The sequence below is a fragment of the Protopterus annectens genome, chromosome 6.part1, assembly GCF_019279795.1.
Source record: "Protopterus annectens isolate FY-2018-M chromosome 6.part1, PAN1.0, whole genome shotgun sequence".
Taxonomy (NCBI): domain Eukaryota; kingdom Metazoa; phylum Chordata; order Ceratodontiformes; family Protopteridae; genus Protopterus; species Protopterus annectens.
In genome coordinates this window covers 379106877-379130999 of record NC_056738.1, presented here as the reverse complement: position 1 = coordinate 379130999, position 24123 = coordinate 379106877, and the positions used below count along the sequence as shown (strand labels likewise).

The window sequence follows — 24123 nt, the reverse complement described above, 5'->3', positions numbered from 1 at the left end:
AAGATCGATTAGCTCTTTCAATTTGAATGAGAGAGAGACTGGCAGGTTTAAAGCCTTTGGTAGCCAGTTAATCAAGAATTGTACAATGGTATTTCCTTTCTTCTTTTCAGGCACTCCATAAATTCTTATATTATTCCTCCTTAATCTACTTTGCAAATCATCTTTTTTCTCCAAAAGTAAAGCGTTTTACTTCAGTAAAAAATCAGTATAATGCTCATTCTCAGACAAACTACCATCTACATCATTCACAGCTTCTTCAATGGAGGGTATTTGATCAGAATGTTTAATTACTTCATTAAGCAAATCTAGTTGTTGTTTTACTGTCCTGTTTTATGTTATCAGTTTTATTTCCCAGCTTGTCCATTTTGATCGAAAGTTCCTGAATGTTTGTAATGATAGAATGTAACTTTTTTTCGTCATACTCTCCTGACGTGAATTTTTTGAGTTACACATGGCCATGTCAGCTGATTGAAGAACTTCTGACAAGATTAATAAAAAAAAAATACTCCAGTACTCTTTATTTCTTCTGGATATCCACAAAATGATGATGATTGGTCACTATAAATAGGTATGAATCTTTTCTTTGACAAAAAAAAATATAATTTCCTGTCAGAATAATAGAAGAAAGGCAGAGCAGGAATTTAAAGCTGTTATCTGTTGGCATCTTCCCTCCTACACTTTTCTAAAGATCCTACTTCCAGTTCTTTTATCTCTGTTACAGTATAAACTGCTTTGAATACAGCTTGTTCAGACTTCCATTTTCTAGCAGTTTTGCTTTTCTGGCTGCCACCAGTATTAAACTTAACAAGGCCTGACTATGGCAAGGCAATTCAGATCGAGTATCCCAAATCAGAAAATCATTTCCTTAGTTGCATCCATTTTCTCACCCGATATTTCTGACAGAGTACTCTGTAGAGAATTTTGAAGTCTGCTAAAATAACCTGCCTGACATTTTATTTTCATTTTCTCCGCAAAGCGTAGTAATCTAGCATGGAAATGGGATAATAATGTAGTAGGATGTCTGTCAGAAGCATGACACTTGTTCCTGTGAGTCTTGGCTGTTCACGAAATAAAAACCACTTTCAACAAAAAATGTTAAATTCTAAAACTGGGGGGGGGGGGGGGCGCTTCACTGTCCTGCTTACCAATTATAGGAAGCTGTATATATAACTCGGATCATTGTGTTTTGGAGTATCAGAATTCTCCATGGCATGACAGCCATGGATTTGTTATACATTGCTTCACATTAGAACTTTATGTTCTGTTCTTAGGACTGAGGTTACAGTTCTTGAAATTTCAGCAAGCACCCTATGTTATCACTGAGCGAAGAACAGAACCACCCGAATGAGATTTTCGCAACTGTGCTTGTGTTATCACTGAATGAACAACAGAACCACCCTAATGAGATTTTCACAACTCTGCTTGTTTGTTTTAATGCTAGTGATGTTATAGGAAGAGTAAATTACTCATTATTACTGTGATATTTTTTTCACTCACATGTTACACGAAGTATCCAGAAAGCAGCTGTACATAATTCAACATTGTTTTGTTTCTGGTGTATTGATGGTATAGGTAATGTATCTTATGGGTTTAATGTTAAATGGCATAAGATCTAATCTGAACTCCTGCAAAGAAATAGTTACAGCGTGGCTGAATGATCATTTTTTTTCCCTTTTGTGTAGCAATTACATTTGTAGGTGGTAGATTATAGCAGGTTTTAAATATCCACATTTCGTTTTTATTTGTAACATTGTGTAAGTAAATTTTATACCTCTTTCCATTGAAATGTGTTTTACTCTGCTCAACTCCAGCTGGAATATCAGAAAGTAACTTTTTTCAGTGTAGTAGAAACAACAGCTATACATTACGAAATGTTCATATTTGGACATTTCTTCTTTTTCTTAAAAATGTAGATGTAGGAGTTCAGTAAAATGATTGTGGTTAATAAAAATCTGGTCTCTGTAAGTTGTAGACACGAGCTAGTAATCTGCCTATGGTTAATTTATTTTTAGACAAGGATGTGTTTTCCATTACTTGTAGAAGTATGTTGTTCATAATCTGCTTTTTCTCTTTTTCTAGCTTCAGCCAAGTGGCTGTCTACCTAGCCCTCTGGAACTGATGGGGAAGATCTTGATAAAAAATAAGAAGAAGCACCAGAAAACATACAATGGCAGCATTAAGAGAAGACTTGTTGAACAGGGATCTAACCCGTACAGTGACAGCTCTACCTGTGAGCCCTTCTCTCCTGGTGTTGGTAGGCAGTAAGGGGAATACCCTCTTCTTAAAGCAGCAGTGGAACAAGATTTTCCCACCAGTAGATTTTATTCCATTTATACTCAAGTCAAAAATTATCTTGCTGTTCAGAATACAGCTTGACACTTTTTTCGCACAGGTCTATGTAGTGTTTTTTGTTTCCCTGTGGGAAAATGTTGTTACCATTTCTTTTTCTATTCAACTTAAATGACATATTTGTAATGGCGGCCCTACCTGCAACTTGCCCACCAAGTAAAACTAAAAGGTGCCTGGAAATGGAGAAAAAATAGGGTTAGTTTGTATATACATGTCATACTGCTGCTTTAATGGACAAAAAAAATATATAAAATGTCATGGCGCAGAGGGTAAACCCCACCCTTGGTTGTATTTGTTTTTTTTTTTTTTTGGGAAAAAATTCTGTGTTTGGGCTTGCATGCAAAGAAGGGTGCAAATGAAACAGTAAGGCATTATGGGCTTGTTGTGGTAGGGTAAAAACCCAATGTAGGCTGCTTAGAAGACACATTGCTTCTGACTGCCAAATTAGAGGGTTTTACTCTTCCGTACCAAATATCATGAAGTGCTTTATTGCAGTTATGAAAAGGGTCATTGTAGTAAAGCACATTTCATTTTTGTTCATATTAATTTAATTGGCACGTTATTCTTTGTTCTGGCCCAAATGGAAATTAATGGTCAGTTGAGATTCGGCCCACTTGAGACCCATTTCATAATTAAGCAGTAGAGCATGACAGGTGGGTGTTATTATGCAGTAGTATCACCTGTGGAGTGTCTTTTGTTGCATTTATACAGTGGCTGTTGTTAATAGTAGCATTGTTGTCTATGTCTGATGTAGGCACATTGCTTGTGCTTATGTAATATTACCAGTTTGACTTGCGTAACTACTGTGGTATCCTAAATTTTCCTTTGCCACTGTATAATGACTGACAAATGCATGCATTTATTTAGATGTTCAGCTTCAGTTAAAGCACTTGATAGAATATGGCAAGTTCTGCCGAATGTAAAGTCCTCTTTCACTGATTTTTTTTATGTCTCTGTTAATTGGTATATTTTACAAATCTGACTGCAAAGTATGTATAGAATGTGTATAGTCTATTCTTTCTTAAACACAGCCTGTCAGTATTTTTCTTAAAGTTAATAGATACCCGTCCACTTTTTTTAATTTATTTTTTTATTTATTTTTTTACTCAGATAATGTTTTGTGTTGGTTAACATGATATGGTTAATTTAGGGTCATCTAGTAGGTGATCATGTTCTTTTTACTGTGTTTATGTGGAAAATGCAAAAATATTTCCACTTATTTACATAGTTTTATATCCTGTCAGTAGTGCCAGAGAAAAACATTTTGGATCTTCATATTTCATTTGGAAGTTCATGTGAATGAACTGCTGTACTCAGCCTTTGGAGTCACTTGGAATGTTCTTCACTGTCAGCATTTTAAGAGTCAACCATCCTGAGATTAGGTGTTAACTTTTTATAAGTGTCATCTGTTGTACAGAGTTATGATAAACTTGCTGTTGCACTTCCATTGAAATTTTGCTCCAAACTCCCCCCCCCCCCCTCCTTCCCATATTCATACCTGGCTGCTCTTTTAGAATGGAATTTATGGAATTTTGCATAATTTTTGCTTTCAACATTGTGTTACCAGTCTTTAATCTTTTTACATTTTTTTTCTTGTTGGACATTATTTTCATTTTTTTTTGCCACAAAACTTGTTCTAGGCAGTGTTTCACTAGTGATAGGTACCCTGGTTTGGCAGTTCCCATTTTTTTAATGTGTTACTATTCTGAGTAGCTTTGTGGCTAAATCTTTTTTCATGTTTTGTTATGTCTCTTTCCTCAACAACAGATGTTTGTTTGGGGTAGATTAATCAAAAGTATAAATTTTTTCAGTGGTTATTTTTTCTTACTGAATAGTGTACCTAGATATGGTGAGTAAGATGTCTAGTGGAAGGACTGTAGTCATTTGAATGAGAAACCTTAAGAGCTTTCTTGGAGAATGAGCATTCTTTTAGTGTTTTGAATCAGATGTGTACTTCTCCCCATGAAGATGGACCATACTAGTCACAAATACAGGAAAAGCTAAGGCAATCCCTTAACAGGAAACACAAGCAACAAAAATCAGTGGAAGCTGTCTGCTCTGGTGGCATAGAGGCCTTGACTACAGCACAGCCAACCCGTGTTCGATGAAAGGTTCAGTGACTGGTAGAGAAGCAGGAGAAAGATGGGCAGTACCACCCCATGAGGGAGGGCAGTCTTGTGTAAGTTTCATATACGATCCCTGGTGAGGTGTATGAGGAAAGGGTGTGTAGTTCTAATGGGTTAGGGTGGAATTCTTGACTGAACTGCAGTAGAGGTGGGATGATACATCAGCACATCTCCAATGTGCCTGCTTTGTGGATGCTACCAACAGACCATGGAAGAAGAGGAATATTGTGGTAGGGCATACTGGGGGAAAAAAATAAAACAAAGAACATAGATGACCAAGTCCCCCCCAAAATGCCATTAGGTTTCACAACCAGCCCCAACAGAAATGGAGTAAGTTAAAGTGGGATCAGAGAAGTTAGTAGACCCAGCACTAGGCAGTTAGATCATAGGATGATTTAAAAAGGGGCAAAAAAAGGCAGAGAGGCTGAGATAGATCCTAGTCAGAGTTTATAGCAGGAGGACGAAATACATATGGTTCCATATAGGATGAAAGTTTCTGATTCTGGGAATGCATTGGTCATCTGTTCCTGATCTAGGTGGATTGGAGCCTTCCCATATTGATGATGCAGATGTTCATGTTTCACTGTTGCAGTTATTACATTTGGGTTATCTGCTGCAGTAGCCCTCAGTCGGCCTGATTAACAAAGTCTTGGGTCCTACGTCGGTTGCTGTCTCTTCTTCCGTGACGTCAGGTCGTCTGGTATAAAACATGCAGCCGATGTCATTACATCAGTCTTTCTTGCCATGTAGTGCCCGAAGCAGAAGCAGTTCGCAAGTGCAGGTCGGCCGACTCCTGAAATTTTCATTTTCGAGTTTCAGAACTAAAGTCTTCAACTAAAAGCTAACTACCCCTTTGGGGAAACTTTTTCTTGCTCTAAACCGATGTCAGTAACAGTAAGTAATTGCATTTCTTTTGGAAAGCAAATACCTCATAAAGATTTTCATTCGTACTGTATTCCTTGCCTAGGCCTTGACCACGACGTACCTTGTTGTCGGTTTTCTCCCTTATTTAAACCACGAACTATCCATCGTCAGTATATTTGCGCTTCTAAATTTTTTGGTGCTCAGTTCAATTATCCTGATATGTCTTCGGTAAGCCATCCGACTACAGCCATTCCGAAAAAACGCAAAGATAAAGACAGAGACAAGCTGCCCAGTTCACCAATACTCAGTGAGGTGCTTTCGTAGCCCCTGATACCCGCTACTTCAGATTCACAGGCCTCTACTGAGACCCATTCGGAGTCTGGTATGCCGCGAAATGCTTCAGCTGTGGAACCTGCGGATGTCTCTATCTTGGATGGGTCCGTAGCCGCTGTGCAGGCACCGGCTTCTGAGGATGTATTCAGGCCTATTGACTTGCATATTAAACTGGCGCCATCTTCTTCTTCAAGGCCTAAAACTCGAACCATGCCTAGAAAACCCAGATCGCATGGTCAGGCCTCTATGCCTAAAGAACAAATGATAAGAATGACTGAAGACCTATTACTTTAATCAGGGGAAGCCAACCTTCCCCCTCTGAGACCTAGGACTGAGTTTGCTTATGATACTTCTGTCTAGGATTCTGAAATTTCTGTTTCCTCTGATGACCAGGATTTACACTTCTCTACCTATGAGGATTCTGATGCTGAGGACTCTATTCCCTCTGCTTCCCTGCCAGAGGATCTCTCTTTGGTGAAACCTTGCATACTCTCAGGGAGCTTTTTCATTGGGAAAGTCAGGATTTCTCTGATTCTAAAAAGAGGCTTAGGGATGTCTTACTCCTGCCCCAGCACAGGCCTTTAGCTATACCTCCTCTACTGGACATTGTTGATGCCTTTTCAGAATCTAGTATGGCCCCTGACTCTCTACCTCCTGCTTCCAGAAAACCTGATAGATATTGCAGGGTTCCTGACTCTCTCAAGTTCCTTTTCAAAAGTCCTACTGTGGATTCTGAAACCATTTCACAGGGACCCAAGGGCATTAAAGCTACTACTGCCAAAAATCCTACCCCTTCTGATAGAGACTCCAGGGCGCTGGAGAGATGGGGTAAGAAGGTATACACTTATGCAACTTTGGCCATTAGGGCCTTGAATTGCCAGTTTCATATGTTAAAGTGTCAGCTGCATATTATTGGATTGCTTAAACAGAAAAGGATGTTGATTCCTGATTGTGCTGAAAATAAGGATGTTAAGTTGTCAATCTCGCCTTCATTCTTGCTGGATGGGTTCTGAGCCGATCCTCGGCTCCGACTTGGCACTTGCTAAGCTCGAGAGCTAATTTTACCAGCTCGAGGCAACCCTATATCCCATGATGCAAGGCGGAGACTACCCAGATCTCATTTGCCGCTTCGCTAACGAGGTGCCTTCTTTTACCAGCTCCAGGTAAGTGACTAGATATAAGACTTTCGTCTACCCCCCTTTAAATTTATATATATATTTCTTTTTTGTTAACCTTAACGCTTACTTTAACCCTATTCCCGTTAGTGTTCCCTTTTTTTTTCGAGTTATTTATCCCCTTTCCCTAGTTTAGGCCCTAGGCCTTCCCCTCCCTAAATATTTTCCTGTCCGGGATTGCTTGTGTATGACTGTGTGTTATCCCTGTTTATTTTAAATTGTTGGATTGGGTGTTTTTGTGTGTGTGTGTTAGTGTATTGTGTTTCCTCGACACAGTTATGTCAAAGGACACTAAGGTGTCAGGCTTCAAGAAGTGTGACCCATGCTGTCAGAAGATGTCTCTGACAGACTGTCACACTTCTTGTGTTTATTGCCTGGGACCTTTGCACCTGCAGGACTCTTGTGCTATCTGTCATGCCTTCAGCCCAAGAGTCCTGCAGGAGCGAAGAAATAAGTTGATTTTAAGGGGCTTATTAAATCCTGAGAGCTCCCCGACTAAGTCGGTGCCGGGGAAGCCCTTGAAACCTATCAAGCCTTCGGCTGAGAGTTCCAAGCCGTCGGCTTCTGGTTTACCCTCACCAGGGTTGAGATCGGCTCCGGCCAGAGCCGATCCTTCCACCTTAGCAGTCTCAGTATCGGCTCCATCCGGCACCGATACTGCCCAATCTAGGCATTCAGTGTCTGCTCCGGCTGGAGCCGATGTATCCTCGGCTCCGTTGGCTCCATCGATCTCAAAAAAGAGATCTCGATCCCCTTCATTAGAGTCGATACGTTCGGCTCCGAGATCACCCCTGCTCTCGGAGCGGAGCCATTGGAGCCGTTCTTCTCTGTCGTCCAGGCTGGCTGATCACGACCTCGAGAGAGTGGTGAGTAGACTATTAAAGTCTCAGGCATTGGCCCAAATACTCCATAGCCCGTCTCAACAGACGGTAGCTGTTTCACATCCACCAAACATTCCTCCTTCGACTCTCTTACAGAGCTTGGAGCCGGAGCTCCTCGGAACCGTCACTGTTGTAGCTTCGGAGCCGATACCACCCCTTTCGGCTCCATCGTCCTCTGCTCCGATTTCCTCCTTGAGGCCTTCATTGGAGGGATCCGGGCGTCTGGTCTCTCTCGTCGGCTTTGAGGGGACGAGTGGCATCGGACCCTTGTCCGACCCCGCTCTCCCTCTCGGAGCTTCGGCGTTGGTGAGCTCGGCCCCGACATCTGCCTCGGAGCCTTCCCTCTCGGTGAGGCCTGGGGTTCCTTTCTCTTCGGAGCGGGAACTTTCTGGTCTCTCTGACGGGGAAGCCTTCGAGGTGATGAGGAGTGTACTAGCCCCTGGGCTTAGTCAACGGACAGTTCCATCAGCTCCTCCCACTACTGTGCCTGCTGACGTCTCTTCCCACTCTCTTGCTCCCGGACCCAGAGATCCAATGCCTCAGGTTTCCCCATTGGGAATATCTTCCTCTTCTGAGGCTTCTCCTGATCCGTCAGGTGAACTCCCGCGCAAGAGGACATGTAAGAGGAAACATCAAGACTCCCCTGAGTCTACTACATCTGATACTGACCTGGATGAGTCGGAGGGATCCCCAAGGTCCTCCTCTGAGGATGTCTCATTCTCAGACATCCTTGAACTCCTTAAGCAGAGGGGGAACTGGCCCTCCCTTAATCCTTCCGAGGACGAGTCAGTATACCTGGAGGCTTTCGGATCTCGACCCTCCACCTCCTGGGTGTCTCCGCCTTTCAACCCTCTTATGGAGGTAGTGGCTCGGAAGGCGTGGATGGCTCCGGATTTGGTGGAACCTATCCCTAGGAGGCCTTCAAAATTCATTATGGCCCCACCAGATGACAATATTTAACAAAGGGTGTCCCAGTTGATGCCATGGTGGTGGCTGCTGCCACCAAGAAGGAACTAGCTGATCCTCCAGTACCTGTCCATCCTCCTAACAAGGATTCTAGGACTATGGACAGGTACGGCAAGCGGATTTTTTCTTCAGCGACTTTTGCCATGAGATCGCTGAACTACTTGTGCCACTTCACCCGCCTTCAAAGAGATGTTCTTAAAGACTTGGGAGAAGTTTTACAGGATCCGTCAGCTGCTGGGTCTCGGGATAAGATTAGCTCACAGCTAGGAATCCTTAACTCCATTGTTAACTCCTCCATGCGGCTCATTTCTTATGCAGCCGATGGAGCAGTAGGCCGCAGGCACAGGAGTGGCTTTAAGGCGTCAGTCCTGGATGCGGCTTTGTAATTTTGCAGACCCCTTCAAGGCGTCCTTCACAAACTCCCCCTTTTATGGTTCGACCTTGTTCGGACCTCAAGTGAGAGACACTTTGACTAGATGCGAACAAGATGGCAAGACTCTTTCTGCCGTAGGAGTCCGTTTCTCCACCCCTTCAAGACCTTACCCCAAAGGACAGAAGGGAGGGAAAATGTGGTTCCGCAAATCTCAAGGAGTCATGCCTGATGCACAAAGTCAGTTTACCCCCAGAGGCAGAGGGGGGTAACAATAATAGATGCCGCCCTAGGGGCAGAGGGGGTTCGCAGAATCAGGGTAGCAGAGAGCCTCTTTCTGACAAACCCTTCCAGCATCCCTGAGATGTTGCCCGATTGTCCGCCTTCGGAGGCAGTCGGGAAAATTATCGCTGTACCCAATAGCCTGGCTTTCCCTTTCTCAAGACAAATGGGTACAGTCGATTATATCTGAGGGTTACAAAATTCCCTTTATTCAAACCCCAATTCAGCAAAAGGGAACCCTTCCAGACGTTCCACCCGGTCTAAGGGAACTAGCAGTACTAGAAATATCAAAACTGCTAGTAAAAAGAGCCATCCAGCCAGTCCCAGCGGACCAAATAGGATCCGGAATCTACTCAAGGTTCTTTTTAGTTCCAAAAAAGACAGGGGACTGGAGACCAATATTAGATCTGAGCAAACTAAACAAGTTTGTAAAGAAATCAAGATTCCAGATGGTCACGCTTCAGTCCATTCTACCCTTTCTGGGCAAGGACAATTGGATGTGCTCGATAGATCTTCAGGATGTGTACTATCACGTAAAACTTCACAGACGCTCCAGAAGATTTCTCCGCTTTCGGCTGGGGACCAGTCACTTCCAATTCAGAGCCCTGCCCTTTGGACTCACTACAGCCCCCAGAGTGTTCACCAAATGTATGGCAGTGGTTACGGCTCACCTGAGACGTCAAGGATTCCAGGTGTTTCCATATCTAGACGACTAGCTCCTCACTGCCACCACCAGGCATCAACTTTTCCAAGCCAGAGATTACACCATTCACATTTGCAGAGGGCTAGGAATTTCTATAAATTTCGAAAAATCTGCCTTGTCGCCTTGTCAATCTATTACTTTTATAGGTGAAAAATTGGACACCGTACAACTTTCAGCACAGTTAACAGACCAAAGGATCTTGGACATTCAAAGACACATCCAGGTGATTCTTCTAAGCAACAAAATTCAGGCCAGATTTGCTCTGAAGGTATTGGGTCTTATGGCGGCCGCCATAACACTTCTTCCCCTTGCCCGCTTTTACATGCGTCTTCTACAATGGATGCTATTCACCCAATGGTCTTTTCAACAACTTCCCATGCGTCACGAGATCATAGTAACTCCAACTTGCAAAAGGCATCTGACTTGGTGGATATCGTCCCCTCAAGTACATCAGGGCAGACCTTTTGTTCCTCTTGCCCCGGTTGCCACGGTTACATCGGACGCCTCCCTGATCGGGTGGGGGGGGGGCATTATCAGGGCAGAATGGTCCATGGCACTTGGCAACCTTTCGAATACCATCTGCACATAAATGTCCTGGAGATGAGAGCGGTGCTTTTAACGTTGCAAGCCCTCAACGACTCTCTTCCCCTGGGAACTATTGCAATCCAAACGGACAATATGTCCGTAGTGTGGTATATCAACAAACAGGGTGGAACCAAGTCCTATCCACTGTGTCGAGAGGCTCTCAGACTTAGGCAATGGGCGAGCTCTTCTCACCGGTTTCTGATAGCAACGCATATCCCCGGGAAATCCAACATCATAGCGGACAGTTTGAGCAGAGCTATTCTCATGCCTCACGAGTGGTCTCTCAAACAATCAGTGACGGAAGAGATTTTTCAGAAGTGGGGCCTTCCTTGCTGCGACCTTTTTGCTACACCTCAAAACAGCAAATGCCCAGACTTCTTCTCTCTCTTCCCCTTTCCAGGCCTTCCCCCCAGAGACGCTCTAACCCAAGATTGGCCCCGGGGACTTCTTTATGCTTTTCCCCCTTTTCCGCTGATACCTCAGCTAATTCAGAAAGCAACCGCTTTGAGAGCCAAGTTGATTCTCATTGCCCCTTATTGGCCTCGACAGATATGGTTTCCGTACCTACATCATTATCTCTTGGTACAGCCATGGCATCTGGACCCGGTTCCAGATCTTCTGACCCACCAGTCGGGTCAACTGCACCAATCCATACCTTCTCTCAACCTCACTGCTTGGTTGCTCCACTTCCATCCTTAGCCAGGCTTCCTATGATTTCTAATCATGTCCGGGATATCATAGTAGCTTCCCTAAAATCTTCTTCCAGAAAGATTTACACTAGTAAATAGTGACGTTTCTCTTTCTGGGCAAAAGCTAGGAACATAGACCCCTATACTGCTCCAATTCATTCGGTATTGGACTTCCTAGCTGAGATTTTCATTCAGGAGCCTCTTCTTCCACAGTGAAAGTTCAACTGGCAGCCATTTCAAATTTTCATATAGGCCTTTTGGACCACAACATTATGTCACATAAACTTTGCAAGGCATTGCTTCGAGGTATCTTTTTACTGAAACCTCTGATTAGAGACCCCCCACCACAGTGGGATCTAAATTTAATTTTAACATCCTTGATTCTTCCCCCTTTCGAACCTGCAGCTTGCCTGTTCATTGAAATCTTGGAAGACAATTTTTCTTGTCGCCATTACTTCTGCCAGGAGAGTATCTGAGCTTCATGCTCTCTGCATTCGTCCTCCCTATTTAATATTTCACAAAGATAGGGTATATCTAAGGACTAATCTGTCTTTCTTACCAAAAGTGGCATCGCAGACGAACCTAAATCAATCCATTGATCTTCCAGTGTTTTTCCCGAATTATTCTGATAGAGCGGAACAAAAGTTACATTGTCTTGCTGTTCACCGCCACCTCAGATATTATCTGGACAAAACTAAACTTTTTAGGAAATCTGATCAACTGTTTCTATCCTATGCAGAGAACAAGAAAGGCCTTCCAGTTTCCAAGGTAACTTTATCTAGATGGCTGTCTTCTGTGATCACTTACATTTATCAGTTCAGAGGCAAAGAGTTGATTTCTAAGCCAAAAGCCCATTCTACCAGAGCTCTAGCTACATCTACAGCTTTTCAAGCTAGACTTCCAATAGACACTATTTGTGCAGCAGCCACATGGGCCTCTCCTCATGCCTTTGTTTCACATTACAAATTAGACTTGGCCTCCAGAGACAGAGCGAATTTTGGTTCCACCGTTCTCAAGAGTCTGTTCCATTGAGCCACCCAGGATAGAGGTGCTAGGGACGTGGTCCCATCCAGCAAGAATGAAGGCGAGATTGACAACTTAACATTTAGAAGTTATGTACCTACCATAACGTTCCATGTTAGTTGTCTTCTCTCGCCTTCTTTCTTGCCCGCCTCCATCCCCTAGCCTGGTCAGACCGGGAAGATTATGCATCTTCTATTAAGAGGTTATTCCCTTTTCTAGCTGTTCAACTTCTAGTGTCACTAGATTAGGTTGATCCTTTCTAGAGGATTATGATGTTATTTAGTATTGTTTTTTCTTCCTCCTCTTCAGTTGGAAGAAAATATTACTATTTCTTTAGCTACCAAACGAGATCTGGGTAGTCTCCGCCTTGCATCATGGGATATAGGGTTGCCTCGAGCTGGTAAAATTAGCTCTCGAGCTTAGCAAGTGCCGAGTCGGAGCCGAGGATCGGCTCCGAACCCATCCAGCACGAAAGAAGGCGAGAGAAGACAACTAACATGGAACGTTATGGTAGGTACATAACTTCTAAATTTACAGAATTTTATGCATTCTGCTGAACAAGTTGGTAAACATGCATTGCAATGTGGTTTTGATTCAGTAGAGGCATCTTGCAGGGCTGTGGTAACTGGGTCTGTACTTAGAAGGCATGCTTGGCTTAAGGAGCAATCCTTGCCAGATCATGTTAAAGCAAAATTACTGGATGCTCCCTTAAATCAGGGCCACCTGTTTGGCAAAAAGGCAGAAGTTCTTAAAAAAAATGGAGGAAAAAGCTAAATCTGTGCAAACTGTTAAATACTTTTTACAAGTATAACCTCCAAGATTTAGTAGCCATTGGCCTTCTAAGAACTGGCCCTTTCTTGCCTCTTCCAGACCTTCTCAGTCCAAACCCAGATCCAGCAGAGCACCCAGGCTTCGATCCCAGGGGACGCACAGGACTAAGCAGTGGGGGGCCTCCACTTAAAAATTTGGGAGTAATAAAACTCCCCCCTATGGTAAACTGTCTCAATGACTTCTTTTTAAAACTTCCAAGCCCTTCTCAACTGACTGCCCCTTTGGGGGGAAAGATTGCACTTCATGCAAAGAACTGGGAACTCATTACCCAGGGCAAATGGGTTTTAAATATAGTGTCCTAAGGATACATATTTCACTTCCGCACATCACCAACTCCAAGCGGTTGGCCGGCTCTACCTCTAAAGCAGTGGGCAGAGGCCCAAAAGCAAGTAACTGTCTCTGTTAAGCATAGGGGTTATTCAGTTGGTACCAGAAGAGGAAAAGGGACAAGGTTTCTACTCTAGATTTTTCCTGGTACCCAAAAAAGACACTTCATGGCGTTCTATCCTGGACCTGCCTACTCTAAACACCTTTTTGGTGATTCCAAAATTCAAGATGCTGACTCTTCACCAGTTGCTTTCTATGCTAAGCAAAGATGCCTGGTTGGCAACACTAAATTTAAAGGAAGCATACCTGCACATCCCAATCAGGGAATCTTGCCGAAGATACCTATGCTTCAAAGCAAGCTACACACGTTATCAGTTCTCTGCACTGCCCTTTGGCTTATCTACTACGCCCAGGGTATTCACAAAGTGCCTAGCTCCAGTCATTGCATTTTGCAGGCAAAGAAATATTCAAATATACCAATACCTGGACGATTGTCTAATTCAGGCAGAAAACCAGGACATACTTTTGAATCATCTGGCTTTTGTACAGAGAGTGCTAACTTGTCTGGGGTACACCATAAACGAAAAGAAATCACACCTGGTACCCTGTCAACAAATTATATTCTTGGGAGCAAGCTTGAATACAACTTCCCAGATGGCTTTCCTCATGCCAGAGAAACAAATTCACTTGACAACCTACTTCAAACAAGTGGTCACAAAAACCCTGCTGTCTGCAAGACAAATACTACAAGCCTTAGGGTTCATGGCCTCCTGCTTTCTTCTAATTCAATATGCAAGACTGCATATGAGGAAACTACAATGGTATCTAAAAAGCCTATGGTGTCATCATTCTCAGGATCTAGAAGCAATGATTCCTATCATTCCTTGTGTACGCCTAGAGTTCCTTTGTTGGGCAGAGGCCTGCCACCAAAACAAGGGACTACCCTTCACACTACCCCCTGCTGTCCAAACCCTAACAACAGATGCAGCAGACTATGCATGGGGGGCGCACCTGACAGGGAAGTGCATTCAGGGCAAATGGAACCCAAGTCAAATGAACCTTCACATCAAGAAATGTTAGCTGTACAGAATACTCTGACAGCCTTCAAGGACCACATTCTTCCAGGACAATTAATGGTAAAGACAGACAACACCACTGTTATATGGTACATAAACAAGCAGGGGGGGTACACATTCTTACACCCTCTGCAGACTAGCCATGGCATTGTGGAACACAGCCTTGAGCTACCAAGTACATCTACAAGCTCAATTCCTGCCAGGAAAACTAAATACACTGGCAGATGGATAAGTAGAACCCTCATGGGCCCACACGAGTGGAAACTGGAACCAAGGATTTTCAACATGTTGACAAGCAAATGGGGGAGCCCAGATGTAAAAAAATAAATAAATAAATAAAAAATAAAAGGACAACTAATTCTCTGTATACACATAGCAAAGTATGTAAGGAATTCAAAAGATTCCTGTTTTTTGTGATCGATCGGATACCTGACAACAATATTAATGAAGGTGATGTGAATATACTCCTAGAAGCTAAGGAGTGTAAATGGCAGTTAAGGTTAAATTCATGTGTTAAACCAGGAATAAGTGAGCACATATCGATTACTAGTTATCTGAAAATGAAATATTACATTATATAACACACTGACATTTTAAGATATGTGTATATTGCTCCAAGTTCTTAATATAGAGAATAGATATGAAGTTTTTTGAGGTAAAATAGTATGTATTAATATTTATAAACAAATATATATCAATTGTTAGTTATACAAAATTGAATTTATACATTATTTAATAATGAGATATTTATTATAGTATTTAAATATATGTTTAGTTATTTTTAAATAAATGAATTTACATATTTAACAATTAGATATTTATTTTAGTATTTAAACATACGCGGAGAATTTGAATAGTGCATTTCGCAATTTCAATTTATTTATGACATTTAAAAGGAAATAAGTGGTGGAAAGTAACAGCATGTGTTTTAATATGAATTTTTGAGAAGTAAAGCATCTATTTATGTATTGGTATTTTTTGAAACGAATCAAATATACAAGGTTAATGTTTGTTATACTATATGAAGAGTAATGCTTACTACAAGTGAATATTTAATTATTTAATTGCTTAATGGTTAAATTGACAGAAAAACCGGATGTGCTAATGGATTTGTATATAAAGGGTAGTTGCTGTTTTTTAAGATGCAACTCTGATGAAACCACTATGCAGATGGGTGAAAGCGCTCAGTTATATTTTATAACAAAATAAACGCAGATTTCATTTTTAACATATTCGTTCATTGTGTTTTTGCTTCATTCAGCTGGCGTTTTACTTTTGGTTTACTAGTGTTCAGTATTTCAGTTGTTTCTTTTGTTTTATTTGGAGCCCAGATGTAGACCTGTTTGCCTCCCCCCAGAACTATTAATTGGAAAAATTGTGTGCAAGGACTCTCCACAGACAAGCTTGTAAAGTGGATGCTCTGTCCTTCAGCTGGAAAAACCTATCAGTTTATGCCTTTCCTCCTCTTCCTCTGCTTTCCAAAGTACTACTAAAGATCACACAAGACAAACCAAGGATGATTTTGATTGCACCAGCCTGGCTACGCTAACGCTGGTACCCCCTCCTGTGCAGTGTGTCACTGTTGGGCCCCTGGCATCTGCCTCAGACTTCCACCCTGCTGGCTCAGCAGGAGAACGAGATTCTGCACCCTCAACTTCAAACACTGAACCTAGCAGCCTGGCTAATTACCTAAGCTCTCCTTTACCATCCCTCAGTAAACCAGTGATGGATGTCATTTTAGATGCAAGGAGGCATAGTACTAGAAAATCTTATGCTGAAAAATGGAAATTATTCTGTGCCTGGAACCAATCTCAAGGGATGAGCACAGCAGTGCCCAACTTACCTCAGATTTTACAGTACTTAACTGAGATGCTTCACAAGGACCTGACTTTTTCCTCAATAAAAATTCACGCCTCAGCCATTTCAGCTCATTATAATACAGAACATCCCCTCTTCCCTCTTCCACTGCTCAAGCAGTTCTTTACAGGGGCCAAAAATTTAAGACCACCCAGGAGAGCTCCAACTCTAGCCTGGAACCTTAACTTTGTATTGGAGAAACTCACCCTTCCTCCTTTCGAGCCAGCTGCTACTGCAGATTTAAAATTCCTTTCTTGGAAAACAGCTTCCCTTTCAGCCATCACTTCAGCCCTTATGGCAGTGGAGCCTTTCATCATCTTTCATGCGAACAGGGTGTCCCTCAGGACCAATCCCTCTTTCAAGCCAAAGGTGGTATCCAGTGTGGCCTTTAATCAGTCCATTCATTTGCCTACCTTTTTTCCTAATCCACAGAACAAAGGGGAACTGATACTGCACTCCTTAGATGTGCACAGACAACTTAGATTGTACTTGGACAGGTCTAAACCTCAAAGGAAATCTGAATAACTGCTGATGGCATTTGCTGCAGGGACAGAGTGGAAGGTTATTTCAAAGCGAACCATCTCCAAATGGATAGGCCATTGCATTCACTTCTGCTATAAGCACCATGGAAAATCTATCCCACAGGGAATCAGATCCCACTCAACCAGGGCTGCATCTACCTCTACAGCCTTTCTCAGAGGCGTACCTACCGAGGACATCCTAGAAGCTGCTACCTGGAATTCTGTACATGCTTTCACCAAGCATTACCATTTGCCAATTTTCTCTAAATCCAGGGCTGGCTTTGCCACTACAATTTTGCAGGGCCTTATAGCTGGTCTTAATGCTGTCTAAATTCCTCCTCCCATCCTTAGCTTTGGGAATCTACCCAAATGTAATGACTGCAGCAGTGAAACACGAATAACATAGTTCTGTTGTGTACACTTACCATAAATGTAAATGTTAGAGTGTATTCACTGTTGCAGTCCTGGTTACCCTCCCTCTAGCCCCCTGACTTCGTTTTGCTATACCTCTTCTCTCCTTTTCAATGCTTAAAAGCTTTTTGGTGTATTTGCTTTTTTGTTTGCAGTATAACCTTGTATATTTATAGATTTGATTGCTTCCCATTAGGGGGGGAACCTGACATCTGGGGCAAGAAAAACTGATGTAATGCATGTTTTTTATACCCCTGACGACCTGATGTCACGGAAGAAGAGATAGCAACCGACATAGGACCCCAAGACTTTGTTAATCAGGCTGACTGAGGGCTACTGCAAGCAGATAACCCAAATGTAGTGACTGCAACAGTGAATACACTTTGAACATCTACATTTATGGTAAGTGTACACAACTGTATTTTGTGACACTTCTTTGGAAGGAGACCATGAGACAGTTGGTCTGAAGGAAAGCCAAACCCTCATGAATTTACCAATTGTACTACAGCTGGACTTTGTTTACCTGACATCAGCAGTGGGGTGCGCCCTTCTTTCAGGTGGATATGAGGGAAGTCACCACACATTAGCATATTATGCCATTTTAATAGATTTATTTTTTAATGCTGCTTTGGCTTCAGTTTTTATTTATTTATTTTATTTTATTTTACATTTGTTAACAGGGGGTGTCTGTGTCTGACTGAGCCGAAAAAGCCCTTTTTGAGCAGAGGCCTGGGGAGAAAAGCTCCACTCAGAAAAATAATTACCGATACATTTAGATATTCAGACATCATCAGTATACGCACAAATTACAATAGACATCTTTTTACAGTGGTATGCAGCACATCAACAGTTTAGTGGAGAGAAGAAACAAGAAAACATTAATTAGGATCATTTAGGTATCTGACTATAACTGCAGGGCTTCTTTTCATACTGAGCCTGCTTAGCAGATGCCTATTTTCCTGCAGCTCCAGCTCATTTTTATGACTGTAAGTTTGCTAGAAAATATGCATTTGCATAGAAAAAATGCATGCCATGGTTTGTACAACTCAGTTCTGTCATCCTGGGGATCACTCTTGTATTGAAAAGGCAGACCCTGCCCCAAAAGGAGTTAAGGAATTTTGTTTATAGTAACTACATCATCTGTTCTGTAGCCTATTATATCAGCAACAGTGGCATTAATTCTTGAAGTTCTCTGGAAGACATCTCATTGGGGGCGTAAGTAAGTCTCAAGAGGGGGCACTTTAAGTAGGACATTAAAGAATGCTGTACTGCGCCAAAAATGCATTTAGGGCTCAGAGAATTGTGGAATGCACACCTTTTGCCATTAGTGGTGCAAGTGTTTGTAGATATTTTTGACAGAGCCTGTTTGAAATTCCCCGCCAGAAGACATCCCCTCTGGGGGAGTCTGTAAGTAGGGTGTTAGAGTCTCGTAAGCTTCTTGCGAAAGACATGATGAGGGAACTTCCCACTCTGAGGGGCAGCCATCAGTGAAGAATAAGACCAAGAAGCCAAGACCGGAATCTTCTGCTGTTCACCCTCCACCGGATATCTCTTCTGTGGCAAGTGAATGCCTGAAGGTTTCTCCGGATTTATCATTGGAGTCCTCTACCAAGACTGGGTCGGAGCCCGGTGGGGATCTGACTCTAAGCACATCAGAGAAAGCACTGCAGATGTCTGTTTCAGATGTTTAGAGGGAACCACGGCTGATTATCTCTGAGGGGCCTAGGGATGTTTCTCAAATATTAGTCAGAGAAGAAGTATCTTCTACCATTATTGAATGCTGTCCTGAGTGGCAGATGTCCCGTTGAAGAAAAAGCAGAAGACGAAACATATTACTCCTGCTCCTAAGGATCCACAGAGTGAATGGCAGGCCTTCACTCAGGGCCTGTTTAGTGCTTTAATGGCATTGAAACCTCTTCGGGGAGTTTCTGTTCCAGCCCCCCCCCCCCGGTCCACTACTCCCCTAAAAAGTTGCAGGGAACAGGATTCCTCTGAGATGGAGCTGAATTCAGATGAGTAATCCCTTGCTTACTCTTCTCAAATTCCTTCTCCTTTGGACTATGGATGAGAGGAAGAGGAATCTACCATCCCTGATACTGCTTTGAAGAGATTTTTTTGGGGACATGATCTTCAGTATGATGGAGTTCTTCAAATGGAATTGTTTTCAAGGTTCATAAGTGATGATACTAGTTGCTGCAGATCGATTCTCTTAAACTTGTTGCTGTGCCTCCTGTTTTGGCTGCCTTGTTGGATGCATTTTTTAGTGCTTCTAAGGCTCCAGACTCAGCCTCCTGCTCCCAAGAAACCTGATAAGATTCCATAGGGTGCCTGAGAACTGTAAATATTTGTGCAAGTGTCCTTCTGCTGATCCCTCAGTGGTGTCTGTAGCTTCTGACAAGCCCTCTCAATTGCTTTCTTCTCCCAAGTTACTGCCCTCTGATAAAAATAGGAGGACCTTGGAAAGGTTAGACAAGAAGGTTTATACCTTTGCTATCTTGGCTTTTAGGGCTGTTATCAGACCTATGTGTCCAGGTATTTGTTGGCTGTCCTATCCCAGGCCTGTCATGTTATTTCTGATCTTTCAGACTCTTGAGGGTAACACTTGTTCCCTTTCCCTTTTATGGACTTCCTCCCAGGTGGCTCATCATTCCATCAAGTGTAGTTATGATGCAGCAGATGCTTCTTCTAGGGCTGCTGCTTTTGGGTCATTGATGAGGAGGAATTATTTGTTTTGGCTTCAACCTTTGCCTGCTGATGTTAGGGTTAAGTTGATGGATGGATGTCTTGGTAATAAACTTGTTTTGTGAAGCTGCTGCTGCTATGTTTGTCCCTTCAGGATAAGGTCAAGGCTTTACAGGAATTTAAAGATGTACTTGTTTCTCCTGTGCTTAAATTTCAGAGAAACTACCCCAATAAGCTAGCCTTTGTTGGCAGGCAAACTCGCCCTCCTCTTAAGGGTAAAAAGGGTGTCAAACTGGCTCCTCTTGCTAAGGCTACTCAGACTTCTTTTCCTCAGAAGTCTCCTTTTCCAGATAAACCAGGTGCTGTCTGAGTATCATATTCTTTGTAGCCACTTTCCTCTTTCTCTCCCTGTTTGGCTACAGATTACTCAGGATTCTGGATCCTGTGCATTATTCACCAGGAGTATTTCATGGTTTGGAAATCCCTTCCCCTTTTGTGGTATTCCTCAACCCCGTCAGGAACAGCTGTCCTTCTTTCCAGAGGCACTTCAAGATCTTTTGACTAAGGGTACTATTCAGGATCTGCCTGTGTCCCAAAGGGGGGGACGGGGTTTTACTCCAAGATGTTTCTAGTACCAAAATAAGAGGGTACTTGGAGACCATTTCTAGACCTGTCTCATCTAAATATTTTTCTGAAGGTGCCCTCCTTTCGAATTTTGTTTCTTCAGACTTTGTTCCCTCTTTTGCTTCCTCAGGCTTATATTGTGTCTCTGCATCTCAAGGATGCTTATCTCCATATCTCGATCCATCACCTTTTCAGGAAGTTTTTACATTTCTCTGTTGCTTCCTGGCAGTTTCAGTTCTGTGCTTCGCCCTTGGCCTTTCTACTGCCCCAAGGGTATTCACCAAATGCCACACTCCTGTGATTGTTGTTCTCAGGATAACAGGGGATCCAAGTATTTCCTTAGTTGGATGAGCTTCTATTTCAGGCATCTCCAGGAATCCTGTTGCAAAAATCTTCATTTAGCCATTTCTCTTCTGCAAAGTCTGAGGTTCACAATAAACTTCAAAAAGTCTTTTCTGAGTCCTTTTCAAGACCACATTTTTCTGGGGTGCAGGATATGTGCCTATGTTGGCATCCCTGCTTCCTCCCAAGGCCTTAACACTCATTTCCTTCTTTCAAACTCTTCTTCTGGCCTCTTTAGCAGCCAGAAAATTTCTGAGTGCTCTACGGTTCATGGCCTCCACAATTCCTATGCTCCCTTTGGCTAAACCCAACATGAGAAAGTTTGTGGTTTCTGAAGTCAGTTTGGCTTCAACATGTGCATCTCCTAGAATTTGTAGTTCATTTTCTACCTTGTCTCGAGAAGGAAATTTACTGGTGGATCCAGCAGTTTTCTAAATTCAGGGCTCTCTTTTCATCCCCCTCTTCCCACTCAGGAGCTGTTCACAGATGCTTCAGATGTGGGATAGGGAGCAACTTTTGGCTTCATAAAGGTGCAAAGAGTGTGGTCACCTCTTCAACAGAAAGAGTGCATCATTGTCAGAGATGAGCGCTCTTTTTCTGGCTCTTCAGGCTTTTCATACTCTCGTCTGCCATGACCTCTCAAGGTATTTACAGATAATACCACAGTGATGTAGTATATAAACAAACAAGGGGGGGGGGGCATCATCTCATCTTTGCCGATTGCCACTTCTAGTGTAGGATCTTTCTCTCCAATATCAAGTGACTCTTCTGGCAGCTTACATTCCCTCCGGTCAAAACATTGTGGCAGACACTCTGAGCAGATCCTTAACTCAGTCCCATGAATGGATACTGGAGGGTGCTCCTCAATTAGATCTTTTTGCCTCCTCTCTGAACAGACAACTTCTTCTATTTTGTGCCAGAGTCCCAGGTCCTCTCATTTGGAAGGTGGACGCCCTGCTGTTTTCTTGGAAGGGGATGTTTCTTTACACTTTCCCTCCCCTTCCCCTCATTCCAAAAGTCCTGTTCAAAATTCACCAGGATTCTCCCAAAATCTTGGTGACTTTCTTTTGGCCAAGACAGCATTGTATGTCCTATTCTAATGTTGCAGTATTCTTTACATGAGAGAATCCTCCACCAAGGGTGACCCAACATCCGGCCAGTATGCAAGGGCTTTTAAGTCCTGCTGATACATGATATCACACAAGTGTCCTAGGCAAACATTGGCCATAAAAGCAACGTCTGCACATACAATCCTCAGAACTTCTCTGCTGCAGTCCAAACGCAGTTTTTGATCGTTCGATCTGTTTAACCGACTTGTTTGCTGCTGGTCCAGTTTTCAGGTAAGTCCCTGGTTGGGGGGGGGGGGGGTTCTTGTTTCTCTTGCTACTGCTTTCTGTTGTGAGGGTTTCATGTTATCCAGGGAAGGCAAGTGCCAATGTAGGAGACAGATTACATACTAGGATAGTCACGACCTGTGTCTCTCTTGTTTGGGGCCTATGCAAAACCATACATCTTACTCTATTTGCCAGACCTTCATCCCTAAGACCCTACATTGCCGTCTTTCATCCCTTAAGATTTATTTAGAAAATCAGTGACTGAAGCACTTGGCTATGGACATTATGGAGGGTACATGTGGGACTTTTATCGAGCCTTTGTTGAAGAGGAAGGCCAAGAAGCTGAGTCTGAATCTTCAACTGTGCCTTCTACCTCTGATGTCTCTCTTGAGGCTGATGGAGACACTGAGATCTGCCCAGATGTTGGCTTGGGTTCTTTGGCAGGTACCACAACAGACAGCATCAAGGAATCTGCCTTAGGCATGTCCTCTGAGGCCATGCAGATGTCCTCATCAGACAGTCATGGGGAACCAAGGCTTGTTATTTCAGAAACCTCTAGGGGAGTTTCTCAGATACTAGTTAGGGAGGATGCTCCTATTGACTGCTGACCTACATCGGGTCTCTTCACTTATCAGACTGATGTGTAGTTAAAAAAGAGGCAGAAAAGCAAGCACATTTGTGCACTTAAGACTCCGCAATCTGAAACTTTTTCTCAAGGCTTGCTTAATGCAGTCATGGCTCTTAAGCCTCCTTCAGCTGATCCTCCTCCTCCTTTAACTTCTTCCCCACGCAAGAGAGTTGGGTATTGGAATCATCTGAGGATGAGTGTTCATCTGAGGGTGAATCCTTGGCCTAAGTACCAGAAGAGTGTAAATTTCTGTACAGATGTTCAGCAGATCCTGTAGTGGTTTCCATTGCTTCTGACAAAACTTCCAGACTATTGCCATCCATTAAGCTTTTCCCTCCTGATAAGGAGAGCAAGACTGTGGAAAGAATAGGGTAAAAAGTTTATACTTCTGCCACCTTAGCTTTCCGTGCTATAAATTACCAAACCCATATGACCTAATATGCTTCGGCTCTTCTTTCTCAAGCCTGTCAAGTAGCTTCTCTTCTCCCAGATTCTGATGTTTAAACTCGGCTGATGTCTCTCTTAGAAGATTCTTCTCAGGTAGCTCACTACTCCACTGCATTAAATGCATCTGTGATGTAGCAGAAGGATCTTCCAGGGCAGCTACATCTGAATCTGTTTTTAGGAGGTATTCTGGTTGAGAATTCAATCACTTCCAGATGATATCAAAGTAAAGTTAATGGATGCTCCTTTAGACAATAGTGCTTTGCTTGGGGCTGCAGCTTAGTGTAAATCTTTGCAGGAGAAAGGTAAGGAACTAGAGGACTTAAACATATCTTTGTTTCGCCTCTTCTCAAATTTCAGAGGAATTATCCCTCAAAAGACTACTTTTGTTAGAAAACAATGTCACCTGCCCACTTCTAAAAGTAAAAAGGGAAGTACGAAAGCTCCTCAGTCTAAGCCCTGTCAGCCATTTCCTGCCCAGAAGCAGCCTTTTCCATACAAGATAAGGTAGTCTGACTACCACACTCATCTCAGTCTTATTCCTCTTTCTGTCTTTCCCTTTCAGTTTGGGAAATTATTACTCAAGACTCATGGGTTCTTCCTGTTATCAAACAAGGGTACTTCATGGTCTGGAAAACTCGTCCCTCTATTCATGGGCGTTCCTCAACCACGTCAAGACCAACTGCATCTATTTCCACAG

The 24123-nt window shown here is 42.8% G+C and overlaps 1 protein-coding gene across 2 annotated transcripts in view; it reads left to right on the top strand.

Annotated features, from left to right (window-relative positions):
• PLCB3 (phospholipase C beta 3) overlaps positions 1-24123 on the top strand; it is a 2354563-nt gene that overhangs the window by 1719188 nt on the left and 611252 nt on the right. The window contains exon 14 of one of the 2 annotated variants that reach the window (XM_044075790.1): positions 2080-2254. In XM_044075790.1, the coding sequence (XP_043931725.1) occupies positions 2080-2254 (175 nt within the window). The remainder of the gene's footprint in view (positions 1-2079; positions 2255-24123) is intronic. The other variant, XM_044075791.1, reaches the window with a different exon arrangement.